At 40.7% G+C, this 27,778-nt stretch overlaps 3 protein-coding genes across 3 annotated transcripts in view; 1 reads left to right on the top strand and 2 right to left on the bottom strand.

Moving 5' to 3' along the window:
- The window catches only part of Nlrp3 (NLR family pyrin domain containing 3), a 30,398-nt gene extending 19,248 nt beyond the window's left edge, over nt 1-11,150 (top strand). Inside the window, exons 7-9 of the mRNA XM_090340175.1 lie at nt 4,961-5,131; nt 5,954-6,124; nt 10,959-11,150. Of these exons, the coding sequence (XP_090196301.1) occupies nt 4,961-5,131; nt 5,954-6,124; nt 10,959-11,058 (442 nt within the window). The 3' untranslated portion in view covers nt 11,059-11,150. The remainder of the gene's footprint in view (nt 1-4,960; nt 5,132-5,953; nt 6,125-10,958) is intronic.
- A 3,636-nt stretch (nt 11,151-14,786) lies between these two features.
- Nucleotides 14,787-15,734, bottom strand: Or2b11 (olfactory receptor family 2 subfamily B member 11). The gene has a single exon (XM_090339712.1). The coding sequence runs from the start codon at nt 15,732-15,734 to the stop codon at nt 14,787-14,789; it is 948 nt and encodes a 315-aa protein (XP_090195838.1).
- Nucleotides 15,735-26,440: 10,706 nt separating this feature from the next.
- LOC150057420 (olfactory receptor 2C1-like) lies at nt 26,441-27,388 on the bottom strand. Its single transcript, XM_090340002.1, has one exon. It carries the CDS (start codon nt 27,386-27,388, stop codon nt 26,441-26,443), a length of 948 nt encoding a protein of 315 aa, XP_090196128.1.
- Nucleotides 27,389-27,778: the final 390 nt, after the last annotated feature.

Genomic DNA, 27,778 nt, shown 5'->3' on the forward strand with positions numbered 1-27,778 from the left:
GCAAGTACTGCTGCATTGAGAGAGCTCTTCTCCATTCAGCACTTTGCTGGTTTCTGTGCCATTGGTCTTTGTTTTTCTCTCCAGGGCACTCTGAGAAGCAACTCTAACCCCATTCCCCAGATACAGCACTTACATTTTAGGTCTTCCTGTCTTGTGCAAGTGTCTCTAGATCCCCAGCCACAATGCCGATGAACACTTTTATCTAGTTAGTCATGTTCTTCCCGGTAAGGGCTGGTTAGTTAGTCTCTCTTGGAAATGTGGTATACAGACCTCAAGATGCATGGTGCAATGTTTTCTTCCTGTGGTAGTAGCAAAGTATAAATTCCTAACCTTTTTGCAGTTGCATCCAGTTTTTGATGTTGGAATTCTGCAGGAAATAAGGCTAGAAAGTATCACCTGAGTGCCAGTGGCTCATGCCTGTAATCCTAGCAGAAGCTGAGATCTGAGGATCACAGATCAAAGTCAGTCTGGGCAAGAGAGTTCATGAGATTTATGTCCAGGTAATCTTTAAAAAGTCGGAACTGGAGCTGTGGCTCAAACGTTACAGTGTCAGATTAGAGCAAAAAAGCTGACACAGTGTTCAAGCATGGAGTTGGAGCTTGAGTACTGGCACACACACACACACACACACACACAGAAAATACCCCCCAAATAATTCATGCACTTACTTTGGTTGGCCTCATAAAGATGAAGCAAAAACAGTTACTAGTGCTCCTGATTTGAGGAGGAGAAAAATGAGGCCCAGAAGTGTGTGACTTTGCCTTAAATCACCTGGATAAAAGGTAGGAGAGCTCACCAAAGACATATCTTGTGTGATTCTTGGCCACTGCTTTCATTTCCAGGGCTGCCTCTGCATGGTAACATGTCTCAGTTAGGCTTTCTGATGAGTTTCTGCATTTTCTAATGCAGGCTTAAGGTACTGATACATCTTGCATTAAGGTTCTGTGTCTCAATTCTGCAAGCTTTTCATCTTGATTCTGTCAATATTTTCTACAAAACAAGCAAACTGTATATGGTTTTATTGACATTACTGATATAAATGTCAGCCAGATCAACATCCAAGATACAAGATTTCAAGAAAGTGATTTCCCCTGATGAATAACCTATTTGTGCATAATTAACAATGAACACATTCATAAAACTTGAACACATCTTCAGGATCATCTATGAACCAGCCCCATGTATCACCAGGGTTCTTATTTTGTAGTTACATTGATTGTATCAAAATAGCTATTGGCTACTGAACAGGAATAAAAATTGTAGTGCATATATATAACAGAACACTATGTAGCCAGGCAAGAATGAAATCTTGTCATTTCCCTGTTGTTTATAGAACTGGAGGTCACCATGTTAAGGGAAACAGCCCAGGCACAGAAAGACACACACAGTGTGATCTCATACATGTGGAATATAGACAAGATAATTGCGAAGAAATTGAGTGTAGAATGGAGGTGTTAGAGGCTGGGGAGAGCTGAGGTGAGTAACAGGGAGATATTATCAAGGGGTATAAAGTAGGTATGAGATATATCTCCAATCAGCCTCCTAAAAGCCAGAAGTGGAGCTGTGTCTTAAGTGTTAGAGTGGCAGATTTGAGTGAAAAAGCTGAGATAGCATTCAACCCTGAGTTCAAGCCTTGGTACTGGCACACACACACACACGCACGCACACACACACACGTGCACAAATAGCAAATATCTTGGACTAAGCACTCCCAAAGCAATAGTGATTGTGAACTGTAGATCCCAAAAAACTAGAAGAAAGAATTTTGAATTTTTTTTGCCAGTCCTCGGGCTTGAACTCAGGGACTGGGCACTGTCCTCAGGCTTTCTCAAGGCTAGCGTTCTACCACTTGAGCTACAGTACCACTTCTACCTTTTTCTGTGTATGTGATACTGAAGACTCAAATCCAGGGCTTTATGCATCCTAGCCCCACTGTGTCTATAACTCTGTGTCCCAAGTTTTACTTTTGGTAATACAATAATCTTATTACATTTGGGCCCACCAAATGATCTCATTTTTAACAATATCTGCAAAAGCTGAATTAAATTTTTTATTGTTATCATAATGGTAGTATACAGAGGGGTTACAGTTATATAAGTCAGGTAATCTGTACATTTCTTGTTCCCAGTTTTCCCCTCCCATACTCATCCAGAAGTTGTATGGTTCATTTTCTACATAGTATCTAGTGAGTATCACTGCTGCATTTATTAAGGCTGATTTTTTTCCCTTTTTGTTGGTCATGGGGCTTGAACTCTGGCCCTGGGTGCTATCCCTAAGCTCTTTAGCTCAAGACTAGAGCTCTACTACTTGAGCCACAGTGCTACTTCCAAGGCTAAAGTTGTTGTTTTTTTTTTTTTGTCTTCCAGAAATACTTATATTACTTTTTTAAGGAAAAAGGAATGGTATAAATATCTTATAAAATGTATAAAATTGAAAATATTTATTACATACATGATCACTGTGGCATATTAAAATACCACCTCTTCACCCAGAGTTAGTATTGATGCTACCATTATCTTCTGATTTAATTTAATTCATGTGTATGTTATTCATTATTTAAGGCTGAAGTTTTTGAAGAAACATTTCAACCCACAATATTCTATTTAATTCAAAGCAGACTATAATAGAAACATTTATGTGATTTGTATTTTTCATTGATCATAGATAAATTTTCATACTTGTACAAAAGGATCTGTAGATTAGAGCACAATATTCCATAGTGTGCATTCCTATAATTTATTTAGTCATTTACCAAGATGAATTGTAGATGTGTTTCTAGTTTTTCTTTCTCTATTTCTTTTTTTTCCCCATGAGGCTTGAACTTAAGGCCTCTTACATTTTTTTCTTTCTTTCTTTTTTTTTTTTGCCAGTCCTGGACTTGAACTCAGAGCCTGAGCACTGTCCTTGGGCTTTCTCAAGGCCAGAACTCTACCACCTGGACCACAGCACCACTTCTGGCTTTTTTCTATGTATGTGGTACCAAGGAATCAAACCCAGGTCTTAGTACATGCTAGGCAAGCACTCTACCACTACACCAAACTCCCAGGCAGGGCCTCTTACTTTTGCTTAGCTTTTTTTTTTTTTTCCCCCCCCCGCAAGTCTGGCTCCCTATTACTTGAGCCACTTCTCTAATTCTGGCTGAATTAATTGAAGGTAAGAGTCTCTTGGATTTGAATGGTTGCATTGGCTTTAAACTACAGTCTTTAGATTTCAGCTTCCTGTGTAGTTTTTCTCTGTTATATATAACCCTTCAAAAAATCTACATATTCATATACAATTTTATGTATGTGTATTTCTTTACAGATGAATACCTTAATGTAGAATTAATGAATTAAATCTTTTAGGTACTTTGTGTTTTGTTAGGTGGTGCCAAATTTTCCTTTATTTGACCTTATTACCTTGTCATTGATTATATATTGTGTCCTATCCCATTGTTTCAATATTATTTGAGTATCACCAAATGAACATATAAAAACTGGCTTAATTATTATAATGCATCTCCCTTTATTCTCTGTTTGATTCACTCTTTTTCTATCCCCTTAATCAGAGCAGTGGGAATTTCCAGAAGACTTTCCAGCATGTTAGCAGAGACCAATACAAAATTTCCATTACTTTCAGTTCCCTTTTATTTTCCATTTTATGCAATATTGGAGAAAACTATTGCAGGCAAATTTGAAGCTCTCTTAAAAAAATTCTTGATTTTTGAAGTTGGAGTAAAATTGCTATATCTTAGATTCACACATCAGCCTTCTTTGACCTTGTCCTCTTTCCTGAGGCCCCTTTTCTCTGAGTCATGCTCTCTCATTCATTCTTATCCTTGTATTTTCCTCTTCCTTGTGAAAAGTTGGTTATCCCACTCTTCTTTCTATTATCAATCTGGAAACTACCTTGTTCTTTAAGCAATCATTCTGTTTTCCTAATTGAAAAGTGGGACTAAAAGTAAGACTTCCATTTTGAGGTTGTAATAATTCAGTAAGATAATTTTATTTAATGTCATTTTCCTACAGTCAAACATTTAATTCTTTCTTTCCTTCCTTCCTTTTTTTTTTCAGTCCTGGGGCTTGAACTCGGGGCCTGGGCACTGTCCTTGAGCTTTCTTTCTTTCTTTTCTTTTTGTGGGTCATGGGGCTTGAACTCCACCTGGAGCTGTCCTTGAGATCTTGAGCTCAAGGCTACCACCCTACCCTTGGGCCTGGGTATTGTCCCTGAGCTCTTCAGCTCAAGGCTACCACCCTATCCTTGAGCCAAGCCCCAATTCCCGTTTTCTAGAGGCTAATTGGAGATAAGAGTCTCAAGTCCATTTGTACCCAGGCAGGCTCTGAACCTTGATCCTCAGATCTTAGCCTCCTGAGTAGCTAGGATTACAGGTGTGAGCCACTCCTGTCCTTGGGCTCTCTTAAGGCTAGCACTCTACCAGAGCCACAGCTCTACCACTTCCAGCTTTAATAGGTTATTAAAGCGCTTCTTTCATTGTTATTATAAAACAGTTTTGTGACACAAGGCAGAATATTAATAGAAAATTATAGGTTGAGTTTGAGAGAAACATGATATAATGAGTCTCAGGTTTCTACTCTGCTAAAGGTATGTGCTGTACTGCTATTTTGCTAGGATGCTATCACAATTAAATAAGACAGGACTCTGCAGTGTCAAGGTCATCACTACATAGGAGTAATTTGGGGTGTCTTTCTAAAGAAATGCTGAGGTACATCCACAGACAAAGGAATTTGTGTAAGGAGTTGTGGTATGGTAGGGAGTCTGGATCTACAAATCCAAGCAAAGCATCTGTTCTGTGGAATTCAGAGACAGGGAGTCTGCATCATTCAGATTGAATCCAACATGTGGCCTTATGACTTTCAAGTTGCAGGAGGTTAGACTACAAGTGAGGCTCCATACTGAAGGAACTTTACAGTGTTTGGCAGAGGTTGGTCATCAAAGACTCTTCTTTCTGTTCTCTCTGTAGGTTGGTGAATTCTGGCCTTACGTCAATTTGTTGTGCAGCTTTGTCTTCTGCACTCCAAACTAACCACAACCTCACACATCTCTACCTTAGAGGAAATGCTCTTGGAGACAGAGGGCTCAAGCTACTGTGTGAAGGGCTCTTGAACCCTGACTGCAAACTTCAGATGTTGGAGTGAGTCCATTGGCTTACTCATGATGGGGATGTGTGGTGGAAGACTGGATGTCTATGAGGGAGCAATCATGAGATAATCTCTAGCTCAGGCTATGGTATCCTAGGGTTTGGCTTATTCCAAGATCATGGTAAGAGGAGGCACTCCATAGACAGGACATTCACTTCCTGTCACCACAGTCCTCTGTACCACAGATAAATGGAAGTGGTATGGTATGCATATTTTTTGGGGAAAACAATTTGGGATAATCAGTAACTAATTTCATTTTTTTTTGGTGGGTCATAGGGATTGAACTCAGCTAGGTTCTGTCTCTCAACTCTTCAGCTCAAGGCTACCACCCCACCCTTGAGTCAAGCCCCACTTCCTGTTTTCTAGAGGTTAATTGCCTGGCTTTGAATCTTGATCCTCTGATCTTAGCTTCCTGAGTAGCTAGTATTACAGGTGTGAGCCACTGCTCCTGTCTCAGTTACTAATTTCTGTTAATTGATCTGCATTATCCAGTTGCACTTGGAAAAGTCAATCCCATCTAAAGAGAAAAATAACTCTTGCCCTATACACTTGCTAGGTTAAAGGGACTGGGAATTTGGTCTAGTGGTGGAGTGCTTGCCTAGCATGCACAAAGACCTGGGTTTGATTCCTTGGTACCACAAGTCAGAAATGGTGCTATGGCTCAATGGGTAGAAAGCTAGCCTAGAGATAGCCCAAGAACAGTGTTTAATCCCTGAGTTCAAGCCCCAGGACTGGAAAAAAAAGTACAGGTTAAAATCTTAGGGTCCTGGGAAATGGTTAAGAGGATGTTTTCTGTAAATCATTATTTCTTACAGATTAGACAACTGCAGCCTCACTTCACACAGCTGCTGGGATCTTTCCACAGTTCTGACCTCCAATAAGAGCCTCCGGAAGCTGAGCTTAGGCAACAACGACCTTGGTGATCTGGGGATCATGATGCTCTGTGAAGTCCTGAAACAGCAGGGCTGCCTCCTGCAAAACCTGCAGTAAGTGGACTCTGTGGGCTTGGTGGGGCGCATCTAGGCTTTCTCTAGATTCATTTGCACTTAGGGTTTGGATGGGCTGGAGCCAGTTATTGCAGTTAAAAACATTTATTTAAAAATTTTATTGAATAAAAATATATGAAAAAATACTTTACAGTCTCAAAAAAATCTGTCATGAACAATTGGCAGCTTGTAGAGTGACTTTGTTGGACTAAAGATCACTGGATATTTAATATATTCCCTAAATCATTTTTTTATCCAAGAAGTCTTCAGAAAGTCTTCAATCATCAAATAGAGTAGCATGAAGATGGGGCAAAGGCAATCTGAAGAATGTTTCAAAACTCCTTTAAGCATATCTTTACCCAGTCTTCAGTCAGTCACCAGAACTATATACAGACAGAAGGAAGTGTTCTCTTTTATCTATGTGGCAATATGCCTAGATAATAGAGAACTTTGGTTGAGTCCAAGGAGAAAATGAATATTCAGGTTAAAAGTTGTCTATTTTATACTACTCATAATTGTTTACTTAAATTCTCTGTCTCATGATTAATTCATCGGAGTATTATTTTGGTCCTTAGATTTCTATGATTGTATTTAAGCTTTGTGTTCTTTTGTCTCAAATTATAAGCATTATTTTTATTCACTAAAATTTGAACTGATTTGCATAGTGTCAGATGTTAATATATCAGAACATATCGCTTTTATGTGCTTTTCATTTTGAAGTGTTTTTGTTAATAAAGTATGACAATATAAAAAAATAAAAATTTTATTGTAAAGATGATGTACAGAGGAGTTACAGTTACATAGGTAAATAATAGGTAAGGTCATGAATACATTTTTCATTTTTTTGCCAGTCCTGGGGCTTGAATTCAGGTCTTGGGCACTGTTCTTGGACACTTTTTGCTCAAGGCTAGAGCTCAATCACTTGAGCCACAGTGCCACTTCTGCCTTTTTCTGTGTATGGGATACCAAGGAATCAAATCCAGGGTTTTGTGCATGCTAGGTGAGTGCTCTACCACTAGGCCATGCTCCTCAACCCCATTGCACATTTTTTTAATAGGGCAAATGGGAAATGAGATGCATGCTCAACAGCATTCACATATTTAGAATAATCCAGATTTAGCCTTGTGCCGGTGGATCATGCAACTCAGGATCAGTAGCTGAGATCTGGAGATTTTAGTTGGAAGCTAGCATTGGACAAGGAAGTCTGTGAGACTCTTATCTCCAATTAATCACCAAAAAGCTGTAAGTGGAGGTGTCAAGTGGTTGAGTGTCATGTTTCAGTGGAAGAGCTAGGGGACAGTGTCTTGGCCCTGAGTTCAAGCCCCAGTATAGACATACACATACAAGAAAAGATTCATCTGCCTGTGAAAAGATTTTCCATCCATAGTCTAGATAGAAACTTTGTTTCATTTATGCTCTTTGTAGATCTAATTTATGATTCACTTCAAAAAGTGGCTAATAGGAATATTGCTTTCATTTCTGAGGATTTCTAAGTAAAAGAGTGCCCTAGAAATGTAGACTAGAAGTTCAGCAGAAGTGATCATTAGTCTTTTGTCTACCTTTAGCTATCCCACTGAGGCAGTCATTACCTCCTTAGTAAGAAATTCCTGTTGAGTCTCTTGGCTTCTGTCAGCCAAAACTGTCACGTTTGTGACAGTATCTGAAGAATTTCCATTGCTTGGCTTCATGGTCACTGTCCTTGGATTTTATGTCTCATCTTTCCACTGGGGTGTTTAGTGTGCCTCCCAAACCTCATGGATTCAAATCCAAATTCATGATATTCCCTCCTGTCTGAAGCCTGCTGCCTCCCCATTTCAGCCAATGGTAACTTACTCATAGTTGCTCAGGGCAAAACCATCCTGGTTTTGTTTTGGAAATCTGTTTTTCTTATATATACATCAAATTTATCAGCATGTTCTGTTAGCTCTGCTTTCACAGGGTACTCTCTGAGCACTTGTGGGCTTCCTGGCTCTCACCCTGGCTCAGCTCCACCATGTCTTATCTGGATTGTAGTGGAAATATCCTCACACACCACCCAATACTGAGGGTTCTTACGGTAGTAGTTGAAACCTGAGTGAGGTCACATTTTGTCTGACAACAGCAACAACTTCAAACTCATGGTGGCTTGTAATGCCCCTGACTGAGTGTGAAGATTCATCTGTTCCTCATTCTTATTTTTCTTCAATTATGGTGATCTGTGCAAAAACATAGTCATCTCTGGGCCATTGCACTTGCTGTCTCCTCTATCTGAACCTCTTTCCCCTGCAATGACCATTTGTCTTTTTCCCATATCTCCCTAAATCATCTACTTACTGGTTTCAGTGAGGCTGTTTTTCACTGCCCTGTAGAAGATAGCAGTGCAGAATGCCTTTCTTTTCCTTTCTCATTTTCCATGGATCATCATTATATATGCTGTGTCATTTTCTTATTTGTTATTGATCTCTTCCCTTCAAATAGAAATTCAGTAGTCTGGGCTTTGTGTTTATGACCTGGTAGATGGATAGATACATAGACAGATAGACAGACAGAGGCCAGGACATTGCTTACTGAATACAAGTTTGAACAAACATGTTTGGATCAGGATTATGTCCTTGTGTGGAAAGAGTAAGACATGTTTGTTGTAGGCAAAGCCCACATTTGCATAATTGAAGAAATGGAGGGAAAAAGTGAGAGAATAGTCATGATGAATTTAAAATCACTGATCCACCAGCCCTGAAGGATGTTTAAGATCTAGCCTGGAGCTCAGGTTCACAGGAGAATGCATGGATGTTACCAACCTGCCTTAGTTTGACTGAACAAAACATTACAGACTAGGCAGTTTAAACAACAGGGATTTAGTTTCTGAGTGTAGAAAAGTCCCATATCAGGGGACTTGTTGGAGACAGTGACTGCAGTGTGTGTTCACATTGTCTGAGGTGGGGATGGGGAGAGAACATATCTAGAGTCTCTTTTACAAGGTTCTAGTCCCATCCTGATGCTTTACTCTTACACTCCAATGCTAATCACCTCCCAAAGGCATCTCTCCGGAGACCATCCCATTGAGGGATGTAGCTTCAACACAGGAATTTTGAAGGAGAACAAACATTCAGTCTGCAGCATAATTAAACAAAGATTGTTAGAAGTGGTTCACAACAAAATGATCTTAATTCCTTATTTAAATTCTGTTTTTTTAGATTTTATTGACATTAATTTTTACATCATATTTCAAATGTCATGTTTAACAAACAAGTATTTGTCGATTGTGGGGCTTGATTTCTGGGTCTGGGCGCTGTCACTGAGCCAAGGCTACCACCCTACCCCTTGAGTCACAGCCCCACTTCTGTGATTAATTGGAGATAAGAGCCATGGACTTTAGTGTCTGGGCTGGCTTTGAATGATGATCTTCAGATCTTAGCTTCCTGAGTAGCTAGGATTACAGGCGTGAGCCACTACACCCAGCAACTTATTTAAATTCTAAGGGAAACTAATTAAATATTTTTTTGCCAGTCCTGGGCCTTGAACTCAGGGCCTGAACACTGTCTTTGGGCTTTCTGAAAGCTAGAGTTCTACCACTTGAGCCACAGCACCACTTCGGGCTTTTTTCTATGTATGTGATACTGAGGAATCAAACTTGGGTCTTTGTGCATGCTAAGCAACCACTGTACCACTAGGCCAAACTCCTGGCCCTGAAGGAAACTTTATTAAGGAGGAAGAATCATATATATAAAAAATACTTGAGAGAGAGATATCAACAATTGCAATGGATAGATTTAAAGGGATCCTGATTAAATAGCTATGTAAAACATTTTAAAGATAACTGAGGATTTTAAATATGGACTGGACAAACTGGCAATATTAACATTATATTGTTAAGGTATTTTAGTATGAGAGTTACATAGTAGTTATGTTCAGATCTATCTATCTATCTGTCTGTCTGTCTGTCTGTCTACAAATAGATACACATATAGAAAGAAATGCATGAACTATTGTATTAATAAAATTAATGTGAGGCGTAGGCAGCTAACAGGTAAGGTATCCCATAAATAGATGGACTGCCCAATAGAGGAAACATGCCTAGCTATGAGCTATTTAATTATCAAGCATAGAAATGAACACATGGGAATTCTTTACACATCTTCTCTCCTTTCACTTCTGTTTCAAAACTTTTCCAACATGGAGGTTTACAGTAGAACAAGCCAGGTCTGGGGACACATCTGTAGTTACTCTGTAGTTACAGCTCTTCAGGATGCTGAGGTGAGATGGCTGCTTGAGCCCAGGCTTCATGGCCTGGTGAGAACCCCATTTCAAAAAAGAGAAAATTTAAGCATGACATTGGCCATGTAGCTTAGTTTTTCAGAGCACAGAGATGTGTAGAAAAGAATAGGTCAGATTCAACTCTGTGTGGTTTGGATCTCCCCGCCCTCCCTCTCACCCCCCCAGACTCCCTTCTAACTGGAAAGGATTGCAGCACCCGGGGTCCAGAACCCTTTTCCTAGCCCCTCCACCCCCTGGATGGCTGCCTCTGCCCATTGTACTGTGAATTTGACCCATGAGGGAGAAGCATCTCTAATAAAGTTTGTCATCCATCCCCTCAAAAAAAAAAAAAAGAATAGGTCAGATTTTAAGGCCAATGGCTTTTTTTTTGCTTGTACTCAAGCTTTCTTCAAAGTTAGAGATCTACCACTTGAGCCACAGCACCACTTCTGGCTTTTTCTATGTACGTGGTACTGAGGAATCGAACCTGGGTCTTTGTGCATGTGAGGCAAGCACTCTACTACTAGGTCACACTCCTGGCCCTGGCCAGTGGCTTTTTTTTTGAAGAGTATAACCCAAGGCTTTCTATTTGTTTTTACAGGTTGTGTGAAATGTATTTCAATTATGAGACAAAACATGCCTTAGAAGCGCTTCAGGAAGAAAAGCCAGAGTTGACCGTTGTCTTTGAACCCTCTTGGTAGGGATGGATGAAGACAGGACTGTCAGTTGTTGGTATTTCTTGGACCCCACCCTGAGGTGAGGCCTCCCTGTATTTTGATCAAGACTACAGCTCTGTGGTTCTCTTGGTCCAAGATTACAGCACAAAGAAAGGCTTACTGATGGTGCCTTATATGGGGATGCTGACCCTTGGATGAAGATACCAGGGATAGAACATCACCCACATTTGCAGCTGGAAGGTGCTCATTCTGGTGACCTCATGTAATTCACGTACTCAACAAAATACCTTTTCATCCTTTTCTCTTCTTATTCTCTTTTCCCCTTCTATGCTGACTTCCCTCATCTCACTTCCACTTGTTGCCTGTCTATTAACTGACCATCATAGAGCTAGATGACTATATGTTATGTGGAAGCTACTTATTTATTTTTTTAATTTTTGTAACAACTATATTTTCTAATAAAATAATTCATGCTTATTTTAGCTATTTAAAAATTTGGAAATACATGAAAATCTCTGTATGTATTGAGTTAAATTATTTCCTTAAAATAAAAACTAAACATGCCGGGCTGGGAACATGGCCTAGTAGTAAAGTGCTTGCCTACCATACACAAAGCCATGTGTTTGATTCCTCAGCATGATGTACACAGAAAATCTGAAAGTGGTGCTGGGGCTCAAGTGATAGAGCGCTAGCCTTGAGAAAGCCCAAGAACCGTGCCCAAGCCCCGAGTTCAAGACCCAGGACTGGCAAAAAGACAAAACAAAACAAAACATGCCTACCAATATTTAAAGTTATCTATACTGCTAATGGTACATTTCTTTATACATTTAGGAAATATGTTTGTAAAAAGATTTGATTGTGCTTAATGGGAAAAAATAAATTATTATTCCCTAACTCTGATGGGTAGAATTTTAGTAGTACTCAAGAGTATGCTTTAGAGTAGCAGATCCTATATCTACCCAGAGAAGTATTCTGTAGAAAGGGAGTCTTGCCTTCACTAGATAACAACTTATCTCGGATTAATCCCAGATGAAGAACAGTTTATTTGTCACACTCAATATAGCATTAAATAACAATTAATTGCTTCTCTACAAAAGGATAACTTTTTTTTGCCCCCCTTCCCCCCGAGCTTTTTTTGCTTAAGGCTAGCACTCTACCACTTAATCTATAGCTTTACTTACACCTTTTTTTTTTCCGGGGTGGTTAATTGTAGAAAGTCACAGACTTTCTTGCCCATGCTGGTTTTGAGCAGCAATCCTCAGATCTCAATCTTTTGAGTAACTAGGATTATAGGCATGAGCCAGTGGAGCTCAGCCTTTTTTTTTTTTTTTTTTTTTTTTTTTAAAGACAGAGTTTTGTCAAGTTGTAAATGCTAATCTTCAACTCCTAGGCTTAAGCCATGCTCAGGCTTTAGTCTCCCAACTAGTTTGGATTACAGGTACAGCTGAGTGCTTGGCTGGTGTGTGTGTGTGTGTGTGTGTGTGTGTGTGTGTGTGTGTGTGTGTATGTTGTATTCATGTAGTGGAAGGATACATGGGAGGGACCTGTGCATGGACAGGTACTGTACCACTGAATAAGACCCCCACCTCCACAAGTTTATTTTGACTGGAACATGAAGTGAATGACTGTGAAACATCATAGTTTGACTCTCTCTTGGTAACATTTAATACTACTCAAGATCAAGAAAGTTCAAAGAAGCCTGACCATATTCACAGTACAGGCCGATACGTATCCACATTTTCCTTGGAGGAAAGCAGTACATTTGAAGAAGCTCCTGAAGAACACATATTCTAATATTTATTGTCGTAAGTGATTCTCTCAGTTTTTTCTGAAAGTAATTATAAAAGCTCAAATCACCCAAACCATATACAATGAAGTTTTGTGTTTCATTTAAAAATCTCTTTAACTTTTCCGTAACTACTACTTATCAGTTCATTAGTATGCAAGTATGCTATAATTGATTTACCAGTTGAATTATTTAAATATATCCCTATACAACTTTGAGTACTACTGAAGCTTCTGGGAAATTCAGTGTTTTCCCTGTGGAACCACAGAGCTCTGGTGTTTAATATTTTAAGCGATCTCTTTTTCTAGCTATCTTTGCCAGTTGGCAAACCATGCCAACACCAAATAACACAAATGAAGCATTTTATTACATCTCACCCTTTTTTAGGTTAGGAATTGGCCAGGGTTCAGTTGGGCAATTCTTCAGCTCCTTGTTGTATCTTCTGAGGTCACTGGATGGTATTGAACTGATAGATGACTAATCAGGAGAATCTAAGCTAGCTCCATTTATATGTGGCTGAGCTGGCTGGAAGCTTAGCTCACAAAGAACTGCAGGTAGCAGCCTCTAGACATGGGCTCCCTCATCGTCAGTCTTTGGGTTGACAGATTTCTTGGTGACTCAGGGATCTCAGACACAGTGTAACCAAGCAACTCACTATTTAATGGGTTGGAAACTAGTTTCTCTTTCTCACTGAAAGAAATCAGGAGAATTAGAGAATCTCTGAACTGGTACATCTGTTTTGAGAAACAGTTTTCAGTATACTCTAATATGCCCTAGAATTATATCATATCATTATATTGATATATGTACACATTACCTTTCCCTAGACTTCTTGCTGTTTTGCTTTGATTTGAATTGTGGCTTGGATCTGTGCAAGGGCTTTGATCCACTGTGCAGTGATTGCTGAATGGAAGTCCATTGGGAAATTTCCTCTGTATTCTTGGTACCTTATTTTTCTTATTGTTTTTCACATTTCTGAAATTAGATCTTACACAAGCTTTGTGATATGTATAATATATATATATATTGCTTCACTTTTGCCTTTGCTGTGAAAAAGTCTTTTTAAATTTTCATATACTTGTTGTTTTATGGGCTTGGTTATATTATATCAATACTGTTGATATTTGGCCTATATAAGACAGCAGGATGAATACAAATAAACTAAGAGTAAATGGATCTTATGGAAAACATAATGCCAATATATGGTGTTAGCATCTGAGGGCCGTTCCACTAAAGGAGGCGGGGCTACCAGAGCAATATGTGTTCATATCACTTTCCTCTGCTACCATATTGGGCAGTACCTGGGCAAATTGCATCTTCTCCTAATCCAGTCCTCACATGGAAAGGGGAAACATGGTTACATCACAGGACTGAGTATTAAATAAATTGGTTCCAATAAATGTTAGCATATTGCCTGCATCTTGGTAGAATTTGACAAATGTTAGCTATAATAACCATCTTGAATAATTATGGGGCTCAATTCAAGGGCCTTATATATGCTAAGCAACTGCTGTAACACAAAATCATATCTACTATTTCAAGTTTTGTTGTCCAAGCCAGGCACTGATGGCTCATGCCTGTAATCAGAGCTACTCAGGAGCCTGAGATCTGAGGATGGTGATTTGAAGCCATCTTGGGTAGAACAAAATAATAGGAAGAAGAAAAAGTGGAAGAGCCACAAAATTAGAAATGAAATGGCTCAATGAACTTAGGAGACTTAAATCTATAAAAATATGTGGCCTCTTAGAATTACATGTTTAGAACCAGCCTAACTTCAAATGTGGACTCTCAGGCACTATGACCACATGAGAGGTCAGATCTTTAGGGATAGAGAAGTTTTGAGATCCTCGAGTCTCTCAAAATACTTACTGCTTAGTTATTAATTCCTTAGTTGTAAGGTTGTCTGAGGAAACAATGCTCTTGCCCACTGTTCTTGACTAGATGGGGACTGCCACATCCCAGATCTTCACAATCGACAGATCCTTGCCAGAAGTCTTCTGAGAGCTCCCTTCACATCCTTGTTCCTCAGGGTATAGATGAAGGGATTCAGGGTGGGGGTGATTATGGAATAGAAGAGAGAGATGAACTTGCCCTGCTCCTGGGAGTATCTGGAGGGGGGCTGCAGGTACATGTAGATGGCAGGTAGGTAGAAGAGAGACACCACCACCAGGTGGGAAGAGCAAGTCCCTAAGGCCTTGTGCCTTCCTTTGGAGGACTGGATCCTGAGCACAGCACGGGCAATGAAGCCATAGGAGAGAAGGATGAGAGCAAGGGGGACAAGCACGAAAAAGGCCACCAGCACCGCTAATGTGGTGTCATTCACGGTGGTGTCAGCACAGGACAACTTGATCATGGCTGGCACCTCACAAAAGAAGTTGTTGAGCACCTGTCGCCCACAGAAAGGTAATTGTACCGTCAGGACCACTTGGACCAGAGAGTTGCCCAAGCCACTGAGCCAGGCCACAGCCACTAGCTGCTGGCAGAGTGGGCGGTGCATGATGATGGCATAGCGGAGGGGCTCACAGATGGCCACATAGCGATCCAGGGCCATGGCGGCCAAGACAATGCATTCGGTGCACCCCAGCCAGTGGAAAATGGCATACTGCACGGTGCAGCCTCCATAGCTGATGGTCTTCTTGGAGCTGCCGGTGTTGAGCAGGATCTGGGGGACGGTGGTGGTGGTGTAGCAGAGGTCCAGGAAGGACAGGTGGCTGAGGAAGATGTACATGGGGCTGTGGAGCTGGGGGTCCAGGCGGGACACCAGGATGATGGAAATGTTCCCCAGCATTGCGAGAATGTAGGCCACCAGGAGGACCACAAAGAGAGGGAGCTCCAGCCATGGCCGGTCAGAAACACCCACGAGGATGAAGTCTGCCAAGGGATCCCCCAAGGAGCTCTGGTTGTCACGCCTCATGCTGAGTTATTTGCTGGTAGCTGTCAAGAAACTTCAAATAAATAATTCCTGATATAAACAGTGAAATCATTTTCTGGTGTCAGTGTCTTCTCTTGTTTTGTTAGAACCCTGTCTCCCCTTCCTCACTTCTGTGGGGACAACTGGCTTGTGGAGAGCTCCGAAGCAAAAGTCGATAACAGCAGCATGTGATTCTTCATTTCCCTTTTCCTTCTGTGATCTTAACTAGACCATTTAATCTCTCAAAACTTGACTTTCTGCCTCTGTTAAAAAGGAGGAAAATCAGCCTTCAAGGTCAGAATCTTGGAGACTGTAAACGTCTTTATATGATGACAATTTTGAATACCATTTCAGTTCTTGGCCCCTCCCCCACTCCATGGCCTTCCCTAATAAGATTCTGGAATATATATATATATATATATATATATATATATATATATGTTTTTTAGTTGCGGGTCCTTGGGTGCTATCAACTTTTTTTTTTTTTGCTGAAGGCTGGCATTCTACCATTTGAGCCATACCTCTGTTTCTGGCTTTTTGGTGAGTAATTGGAGACAAGAGTTTCTGACTGGGCTGGCTTCAAATCTCAACCTCATGCATAGCTAGAACTGCAGGCATGAACCATTAGTGCATGGTTTAGAATTGTGTGTGTGTGTGTGTGTGTGTGTGTGTGTGTGCGCGCCCTTCTTTCCCTTCTTCCTTTCTTCCTTTCTTCTTTCCTAACTTCCTTCCTTTCCTTCTACCTTCTTTATTTTTTCCCTTATATTATTATTATTATTATTTAAGTTTTGAAAGTTTTATTTTATTTTTTTCTGCCAGTCCTGGGCTTGAGCTCAGGGCCTGAGCACTGTCCTTGGATCTTCTCAAGGCTAGAGCTCTACCACTTGAGCCTCAGCACTATTTCTGGCTTTTTTCTACATATGTGGTACCGAGGAATCAAACCCGGGTCTTCGTGCATGCTAGGCAAGCACGCTACCACTTGGCCACACTCCCGGCCCTCCCTTATATTATTTTTATTAGCTTACATTACTTATGTATGGGGAATTTCATTGGTATATTTCCACACACGTTTACACTATAGTCCAACCAATCCTATGTCAATCCCACGGCATCACTCTCTTCGCCCACTTCCCTCTTCCCTAAACAATTCCAGCAGGTTTTAATATTCCATTTTCAGTTGTAAATCACCTATTTTACACTATTCAACTTCCGTCATCCTCCTTGTTGGCTCAATGTCTTTCTTCATTACCCATTCACAGATAGAATTTGTTTTTCTTCCCTTAACTCATCCCTCCCCCTTTTTTTGGTCAGTATGGGCCTTGAATTGGGCCTGGGCGCTGCCCCTAAGCTCCAGCTCAAAAACTACTGCTCTAGGGCCGGGAGTTAGGCCTAGTGGTAGAGTGCTTGCCTAGGATGCACAAAGGCCTGGATTGGATTCTGGGTACCACATACCTAGAAAAAAACCAGAAGTGGTTCTGAGGCTCCAGTGGTAGAGCTCTAGACTTGAGGAAGTCCAAGGACAGTGCTCAGGCCCTGAGCTCAAGTCTCAGTACTGGCCCCCCCCCCAAAAAAAAAGAGCTACTGCTCTACCTTTTGAGCCACAGTGCCACTTCCAACCTATTCCTTTTTAATCATCTGCTATCACCGAGTTTCTTTCTTTTTTTTGTCAGCCCATTTTTTCTCTCTTTTCCTTTTCTCAGTTTGATTTATACTATATGTTTATCCATGTAAATAATTATATTTATATTTCATACATGTTCCATCTCACTCAGAATGGCAGCCACGAGGAAAACAAACAACAAATGTTCATGAAGATGCAGGGAAACAGCAAACTTCACGTACTCTTGGTGAGAAGTGCAGCCAGTTTGGAAATCATTATAGAGGTTCTTCAAAAAACTCAAAGTAGATCTTTCTTATGAGCCTGTCTTACTACTACTGAACATATATTTAAAGGAATATAAACACATATAATAGAAAGACACTTATGTACTCATGTTTATTGCTGTGCTGTTCATAATAACCAAACAATGCAATCAACTTAGGCACCTAAACCAGATGTATGGATAAAGATTATATGTATGTGTGGGTATCTGTGCATATATATACACATATATATGCATAGACATAATGAACTATTACCAACCATAAAGACAAATGAAATTGTTTCATTTGCAGCAAAATGGATGCATCTGGAGAACATCACATTGAGTGAGATAAGCCAAATTCAAAAAGCAAAGTGTTGTAAGTTTTCACTCGTATGTGAAAGCTAAACCTAAAAGTTTTCCCCTCTATGTGAAAGCTAAACCTAAAAGACATATCTATTTATAAGCATAGAATTCTGAGCAATGGAAGAAAGTTCTTTGGTCTCAGAGATTGGTCTAGTGCTCACATCTGTCTCACACTGAAGTGATATTTAGATTCCAAGTAAACTTCTTACCAAAAAGTGGTTATCTCTTAGTGATAGGAAATACGGTGAATTTTATGTGTGGGTGTTGTTGTTATTGAAAACAATGGCCTTGTTATTAGCTGATACTTGGCTTTTCCTTTAGTTTCTAACTGTCTACTCTCAAGCTCTGTCAGTACTAATGGAAGTGTTGCGCTCACTAGCAAACCTATAAATAAATGTTTTGTGCAAGTAATTTGTGGAACTTTTTGTCTTGAAATAATTGGTTTGGTACTTTCACCAAATATTGTAAAGTTTTTTTTTTTTTCTTGTCAGTCATGGGGCTTGAACTCTGGGCCTGGGCACTGTCCCTGAGCATTTCAGCTCAAGGCTACTGCCCTACTCCTGGAGCCACAGCCCCACTTCCTTTTTTCTAGTGATTAATTGGAGATAAGAGTCTCAGGGCCTTTGGTTCCTGGGCTGGCTTTAAACCATGATCCTCAGATCTCAGACTCCTGAGTAGCTAGGATCACAGGTGTGAGCCACTGTGCCCAACAAAGATTGTAAAGTTTATAGAAATCCATATAACCTAGAAGTTACAACAAGTAGACTCTATCAGCAGACTCACATCAATTGATATCCTGAAGCACTTATCTCTTATTATTTGAAAATAACTCCAATCGTAAGGTTTAAATGGTTAAGTGCAAACTTCCCTTTTCCTTTTGTTTTCTCTCTCTTTTTGAAAAAGTTCCATTTGGGGCTGGGAGTTTGGCCTTGTGGTAAGAGTGCTTACCTAGCATGCACAAAGACCCGGGTTCAATTACTCAGTACCACATAGATAGAAAAAGCCGGAAATGGTACTGTGGCTCAAATGGTAGAGCTATAGCCTTGAAAAAGCCCAAGGACAGTGCTCAGGCCCTGAGTTCAAGCCCCAATACTGGCAAAAAAATTGTATTTTATTGTTGGGGTAATGTAGAAAGGGGTTACAGTTACATTCATCAGGTAGTAGGTGCATTACTTCTTGAACATTGGTACTCCTTCTCATGTTTTTCCCCCACTTTTCTCCCCCTCCAAATCATCTTCCCCTTCCTTTCCCTATTTCAAATAAACAAATAAATGTATATACAATGTAACAGATAACAAAGTTAGATTCAGTGACATAAACCACAAGGGGAAAAAAAAGAGAAAAGAAACTTCACATAGTACTTTAGGATCAACAATCACAAAGATAAATCTCTTGTTTCTATATCCTAGAGTTCATTTTGCTTAGTATCATCCTAAATGGCCATATGTACTTATAGTTTATGATCCTCTGCTAGGAGAATCCTAGATGTATACTAATTACTACAAATGAGAGAAACCATCAAGCCTATGATATCGTTGTGCTAGTGGCTTTAGTCCCTTTTCCCTTCAGTGTTGTGAAAGTACATACTATTTGCTGTAATGTTCTCAATGTTCTTGTGAATGTTTCCTCCACTGTTCTATCAAGAGTACTTAAAGAGATTCATGGAATTTTGTCTCCAGCTACTCAAAATTTGTTTTAACATATTCAAGCTGCAAAGTGAGGCTTGGCACTTTTAAAAATTACTTAGGTTATTTATTTTTTGTGGTGGCCTTGGGGCTTGAACTCAGGGCCTTGTGCTCTCCCTTAACTTCTATTTTTCAAGCCTGATGTTCTACCACTTGAGCCACAGTTCCATTTCTGGCTTTTTGGTGATTAATTGGAGTTAAAAGTCTCATGAAGGGGCTGGGATTTTGGCCTAGTGGTAGAGAACTTTCCTAGCATGCATGAAGACCCAGGTTCGATTCCTCAGAAAAAAAATAGAACTGGTGTTGTGGCTCAAGTGGTAGAGCTCTAGCCTTGAGAAAGCCCAAGGACAGTGCTCAGGCCCTGAGCCCAAGCCTAGGACTGGCACACAAAAAAAAGCCTCATGGAGTTTACTGCCTGGGCTGCCTTCAAATCGCTATCCTCTGATCTCAGCCTTTGAGTAGCTAGGATTACAGGTGTGAGCCACTGGCTCCTGGGTTAGTTCAGTTTTAAAGCTGGACTGACTGGTTGTTGCTGACTCTGCAGCCTTTTAGCTGCAGTTGCAGCTCCTGCCCCCCCTCCCCCCCCCCACACCAGTCTGGCCTCACTGACTCTTCCCCACTTCCTAACTGAGAGGGCCTTTGTTTTTATTAACGCTAATACTTATACTGATGGAGTTGAGTGTAATTCTCACACATGCTTTGATAAAATCTAACACTCCTTTTCCATCACCCCCCACCACATCCTTCCCAATCCTTAATCTTACTATACTTTCTAGTGGATGTTTTGAAATAACATGCAGTGTGTGTGTGTGTGTGTGTGTGTGTGTGTATGTGTATTTGGACTATTTCACTTACCAATGCTCTCTAGTTCTATCCATTTCACCAGATTAAAAGACTTCATTTTTCTTTATGCCTGAAAAATATTTTACTATGTGTCTAATTTCTTTATCCTTTCATCGATGGATGGGTAACGGCATATTTCATAGTTTATGTATAGTGCAACAATATATAACTTGATGACTAATTAAAAAATATATATCCAGAAATATGATCTCTGGATCCTAGGCTAGGTCTACGTTTAGTTTTGTAATGAACATCTGTTCTGTTCTCTATCATGGCTGTACACATTTGCATGCCTACCAACAATGGGATGAATGCTGGATCAGATAAGGAAGGATTGCTTGCAGAGTGACAATACAGTGGTGGATAATACCTGTAATGTTAGCCACTCAGGAGGAACACAGTTCAAAGCCAGGCTGGGCAGAAAAATCTATGGAACTCTTACTTTCATTAACCAGCAAAAAGCTTGAAGTGAAGATGTAGCTCAAGTAGTGGAAGTGGTAAAATGCTAGCTTGAGCAAAACAACCAAGAAAGCTCATGAGGCCCTGAGTTAAAACCCAGTATTGCGCGCACACACACACACACACACACACACACACACACTCCTGCACAAATATAAAGAAACTTTTTCCTCCACATTCTTGACACTATTATTTTGTTTTATTAGCCAATCTAACAGGTATAAGAATGCATTGTAGCTTCTCTGCATTTTCCTGATAAATTGTAGTTATCTATAACACACACACACCTACACACCTACACACCTACACACATACACACACAAACCCACACAACCTCAGTCTAAAAGCCAGCCATTGTCCACCCATGACCATCAGGCCTTGCAGCTTATGTGCTCTGTGCAGTTATTTTCTTGGTGCCCTGTTCAAGGCTGGGCCTCTCCCAGGGTTTCTTGGCTCCCTTCTACCTTTCCCACTACTCTGATAGAGGCATTTTCCAGGGATTGGGCTGCCACTATCACTGTGGCTGTAGAGGCATTTTCCAGGGGTCGGGCTGCCACTATCACTGTCTAAAAATGTCCTTCTAGACATCTGTCATTTCAGCAGGGTGTTCCAAATTCTTTTATGAGTTTGTGAATTGTCAGGAATTGAATACCAAACTTGACTGTCAGCATGTTCTCAACTAAACAGTTTCTCCTTTCAATCATGGCTGACTTTCTTTCAAGTCACTCTGGCTCCAAGTATTCAGATTATAATAATGTTGTGCTTCTCATCCATATTCCATGGTTCTTAGTTCCATCAAGCAAGGCAGATCTGTGCTGCCTGTATCTTCCTTATTGCTATCCTTTATAAGAACACTGGTTCCAGCTTCTTACAGCTTGCTGTCATTCAAAATGTTTACCTACAGGTTTATAGGCTAGTTCTAGTTACCACATAGGAGGGAAACCATGCAATCTTAGTCTCCCTAGAAACAACTTCACTTAATATAATTTTTCCAAGTATTTCCATCTCTTTTCAAATGGTACTATATCATATTTTCTAATGGCTGAGTAAAATTCCATTGTGTACATATACCATTAGTCCACTGAGTGGCATCTGGGCTGATTCTATATCTTGGCTATGGTGAATTGTGCTGTAGTAAACATAGATGGTACCATGGTGTACATACTGGTATACCACATGACATTTTGAAGCTAGTACTTAGACCTTGCCTATTGTCTGATGAGGCTATAGACACATGGACACACCACTTGTGATATAGCCATCCTCCTCTGTGCCATTTTTAATCCTTTTGATTGATTGATCCCAACACCTATGTTATTTACCTGTTTATGCATCTATCTTTTGACTTTACTGAGTAAAATTCTTTTGGGCCTAGATAAAACAGTCCTTCTACTCTACAACACGAGAAACAAAATCTAACTTATAATATGATTTGGAATTTTTGGAAAGCAGCACATGGGAGGACTCGGTTGTAGGGTTTTTTTAATTGCTTGTTGGGGATTTTCTAAGCATCTTTATCTTCTGTTTGAAATTTAGCTTAAGATTCTTTTCATCTCAGAAGCTAGGCGAAGGCTCTGGGCACCTGTAAAGGCTTATACCTAGATTACACCACCCTAAGATTGAATCTTAGGGAGGAGACTTGTAGATGCCAGTATTTTCCTTAACTGATACTAAAAGGTTCTCCCTCATCTCAGTGGCAGTGGGAAACTATAGGACTGTATTTGCTGTCCTAATTTAATGGCATGCCTTTTCTTAGACAGAGGTTCTGGTTAAAATAAATGAAAATATTCCCTGACAAAATGAGAGAGTTTACCAGTGAAATCTCAGCTCTTGTTTTAGCATTAGCATTAGTGTGCTAGAATAAAGTAAAAGCTTCCCCGCCACCCCTGATCCCGGTTCTGGGGTTTGAACTCAGGATCTAGGTGCTATCCTTGAGCTTTTGTGCTCAACGCAAATTCTCTACCACTGGAGCCTTAGCTATACTTCCTGCCTTTTAAAAAACAGTCATTTGGAGTGAAGAGTCTCCCCAGACTTTCCTGCTGGGGTTAGCTGAGAAAGCTTTTACACTACAACTTTAGCTTCTACTCGTGACATTATTTGAAACAATGCAAAACATTGCAAAAACAAAATGCAAGCCACACTAATCCATAATGCAGATTTTTCTTTTTTCAGAATCAAGGATATCCATGAAAGATTTACCTTGGTGGACACCTGGCTTTTGCAGAGTACTCAGCTTAGAGATGGAAGACACAATCATTACATTTGTGGAGCATATGTGAGAAAAATGCACTTGTTGCCATGAGGAGGTTAGTGGGATCTTGCCCTTACCTGACCTTGGCAGGTACAAAGAACTCATTCTGGAAGTTGAATTGGATTTCCTTGCTGCAGTCCTGCTAGGAAGCATTAGGGATTTCTGGGTTTCCTGGAGCCACATGTATGCAGATTTTCTCTAACTTCTGTAGTAGACGCTTGGAGCCAACAGACACACTTATATAGCAGAGCTGACTTCTCAGAAACATAAGGAACCATTCAGTGACCTCCTTCCTCAGGGTAAACTTGACCTTATCTTCTCCACTGTTTCCAGGAGAGTTTATCTCTTTTTCCCCAGACACTGAGAGTAAAAGCTTGCTCTCCACTGGCTGGGATGTTATCCCTGATATTCTACTTAATTAGTGTCTAAGGGGTTGGGTGATAATTGAGGCACTGTGTGAATCTGAAGCACTTGTAATTAATGGGTAGCTCCTAGAAGACCAGAAGACCAGAGGAAATGGAGACACAAAAGAGCATGAGACTTCCTACTTCTTAATTTTCTAAGGTTCAGGCATGAAGCACTGTTAACTTAGGGTGGAGTTCAAGTGTGTGGTTCAGTTCATGCTTGAGGCCTGAACTGATTTCCAGCACCCAAGTTTATCACTGCAGAATCTGTGAACATCTGGACAAGTCACTGCACTTCTCTAAGCCTCACTTGCATCATCTGCAAGCTTGGACTACAGGCATGTGACACCAGTGCCAGGCTCACTTGGAAGTTTTATTTTTTGTAAGGTCCTGGTGCTGCTGTGTTTATGAACTAATACTTAGCAGAGATTACAGATGGTAACTGGTGAGAGGCACTGTTCAGGTGCTGAAAGCGATTGGAGCAGAACCAGGGAGACACTGGTTTCTAGATTTATCTCTGGGCATATTCTGCTCTCAACTTTAAAATCATACATATAATAGGGTACTTTTATTTTGGCTAGTTCTGGGGCTTTAATGCAAGGCTTGGGCCCTGTCCCTGAGCCATTCTGTGCTCAAGACTATCGCTCTAGCACTTGAGCCAAAGCACCACTTCTGGCCTTTTCTGTTTATGTGTTTTCGAGTAATCAAACCCAGGGCTTCGTGCATGCTAGGCAAGCACTCTACCACTACTAGGTTACACTCCCTAATAGTGTACTTTTTAATTTTATTTTTACCTTTTATCACATTAGTGTTTAAACTCAGCACTTCAAAAGATGTGAGCCATGCCACCAATCCTATTTTTGACATAGGATCTTGAACTTTTGGCCTTTGCTGGTCTTGGACTAGATTTTACTGGGTGTCCCAGAAGCATCACTTGATAAGATGGAGTATGGGATGTCCTAAAGCTGCTACCCCTGCCATTTTGTTTCTAATCATTTCTAGTCTGTGAGATTCTTGTCCAATGAGCTGCTGCCACTCGGAAGTATTTCCCTATACCCCTGCTGGTACCCCCTTCTGATCACACCCACTGAGACCCACTGGGGAGTGATGGTAGGTACCCTGGACAGGACGAGGATTATAACAACGACCAGCAGTGCTCATCACTCTGACCCACTGAGTCATTGTGAACAGGCATCATTCATGTGGGGTGTGTTATAGAACTATTCAGCAGCCCTTTCCCTTAGTCTAGTGGAGCTGGGCAGGAAGTCACTCACCTTCCGTGGAAGTTGGCACCAGCCTCTTATCTAGTTTTCATTCATGTGGACACTTGAATCTGTACTAAACTTCTTGATGGCCTCACGAAATGGCTCGCATTATATGTTATCTGAGCTGTCAGTCTGTGAATTCATTCCTTAGATGGCATTTTTTTTCTGTAGGGTTGAATTGTTTTTCTAATATGTTGGATATGTAGATACCAGTAGGGGGGGGGGGGAGAGAGAGAGAGAGAGAGAGAGAGAGAGAGAGAGAGAGAGAGAGAGAGAGAGAGAGAGAGAGAGGAGAGAGAGAGGACCAAAACTAAACCAAAATCAAAAACAAACAAAAAAGCAAAAAGCAAAAAAAAAAGAAACACACACATGAAGGATATGGGTATTGAATCTCATCACTGAGCTGCTTTTGCTCCTGTTGCATCTGAGGTGTATTTAAGTATATTTTCTGACGCATTTACCTAAGCTGGCTTTCCCTTGTTAGCTCTGTATCTCCTGTTGAGCCAATGAGACATTGATTGTGGCTGCCCGCAATCCATTGTTTTCTTCCTCTAAGTATAGTTTAAAACAGATTTATATAAATATTAAATATAAATTTAAAAACTTTTCAAAAATAGCAAATACACAAAAATAATATCCAGAAACAGGACTGAAATATATATCTTAACAAACTCTGTAGTTAATATCAAGCACTGTGAAGCTGTCTGTGAAGAGAGGAGGTGAAAGAGAGTGAATATGGTCAAAATATTTATGTATATATACATCAAAATAGAATAATAAATGTTGACAAAACTGGTTTGGGAAGGACAAATGGGAAACATGATGGTGGTGGTGGTGACTCTGCTTTGTATTGCTAAGACCTAAGATCTAAAGAGAGAGAGAGACAGAGAGAGAGAGACAGAGAGAGAGAGACAGAGAGAGAGAGAGAGAGAGAGAGAGAGAGAGAGAGAGAGAGAGAGGAGTGAAATAGGAAGGGAGGGAAGTAGATGACATGAAGGCAACTATAGTTCTGTTTTAGAGATGAGGGAGGGGGAGAGACAGAAAAAGAAAACAATGAAGAAGAAATAATGGTGAAGTACATTATGTCAATGTATATGATGGTGACACAAAGAAACTCACTGGCTGCTATTTACAATAGGAGGGGAAGGTATACTGAGAATGAGAGAGAATTAGATGAAGTTAATGTGACATTATAATATGTGTATGTGTGAATTACCATGGAAGAACTCTGTATAATTAATACATGTTCAAAGAAACAAAATCAGAAAAAAATGCTATATTTAGAGGGTGGATAGCAATCAGTGGACAAGGGATGTGAGGCCGACGTACATTATATGCTTGTAAGAAAACAGAACCATGACAACCATTCACATTGATTTTAAGAAGCAGAGGCCTGAAAAACAATGGCACTGCCACAATATAGAATATTTTAGAAGAAAGTGTTTCTTTAGTCATTGTATTTGTTAGCCTAGATGCTAATGGACACTCATTTGGAGATGCAGATCAGTCAGCATGAACTGAATTGTTCATGTGCTTGTTATGTGTATTTGTGGCTCTTTCAGGGCACAGACAGATCATCTGGCTCGGAAAGCCTTCCTTCCACCTGGCAGTGGTAGGATCTTCTTCCATGCTGCCTTCACATCCTTGTTTCTCAGGGTATAGATGAGTGGGTTGAGAAGTGGAGTGATGACACAGTAGAAGAAGGACATGAACTTGGCTTGAGTGCTGCTGGCAGGAGGCTGGAGGTACATGTAGATGGCTGGCCCAAAGTACATGGTGACAACCACCAAGTGGGAGCTGCAGGTGCTGAGTGCCTTGTGTCTTCCCTCAGCTGAAGGTAACTTCATCACAGCCCTACCAATGAGGGTATAGGAGACGATCACCGTCACAGGAGACATCAGTGCAAAAGGGATGGCACCCAAGATCAAGGAGAAGTCATTAATGGTAGTGTCACCACAGGCCAGCTTATTCAGAGCAGGTACCTCACAGAAGAAGTGGTCCAGGGTGTGACGCCCACAGAGGGGAAGCTGGAGGATGAGTGTGGCCTGAAGCAGGGAATTGGCCAGGCCACTGGACCAGCATGCAGCTGCCATGCACACACATGCCCAGGGATGCATGATGAGACTGTATCTGAGAGGATGGCAGATGGCCACATAGCGATCCAAGGCCATCACTGCCAACAGGACACATTCAGTACACCCTGTCCAATGGAAGAGGTAGGCTTGTGTGATGCATCCCCAGGAGGAAATTGTCTTCTCTGGGCCCCAGAGGTTGGCCAGTAGCTGTGGCACAGTGGTACATGTGACACACAGGTCCAGCAGAGAGAGGTTGTCCAGGAAGAAGTACATGGGTGTCTGGAGTCTGGGCTCCATCATGGAGAGAAGGATGATAGAGCTGTTGCCCGTGATGGTGAGGATGTGGGAGACCAGGACCACTGCAAAGAGTGGGATCTGCAGCCATGGATATTCTGAGAAGCCCAACAGGACAAATGTGTTGGGGAAACTCACATTTTCTCCTGCCATGTCTTCAAGGAAAGAGAGCCTGCAAAGATAAACATGACTTTTCCATTTCTAAAATTCCACAGTAGCACCCCAGAATTCCATAGTTTAGTAAAATTATCACCATGCTTTTTTTTGAGGGCTTTTCTAATTTTATTTGTTGAGTCCTTATAGACTCATACGTAATTGACCTTCATATAGGGTTAATACTGGAATGTTCTAGATACAATGGAAAATCAATGGAGGTCCAGTCAATTCAACTAGAAACCTTTTATATAGAAATCTTTTTATTTTGCTGTACTTTTTTCTCTGCTACCATGTTTCATTTTTGAAAATCAGTCCCCCCTCCTGCCATTCTTTTTGTCATCTCATCCATTCCATGAACATTCTGCTCTTATGTCATATGGAAGTCAT

Source organism: Megascapheus bottae, chromosome 10 (genome assembly GCF_031878675.1).
Source record: "Megascapheus bottae isolate mThoBot1 chromosome 10, mThoBot2.hap1, whole genome shotgun sequence".
NCBI lineage: Eukaryota > Metazoa > Chordata > Mammalia > Rodentia > Geomyidae > Megascapheus > Megascapheus bottae.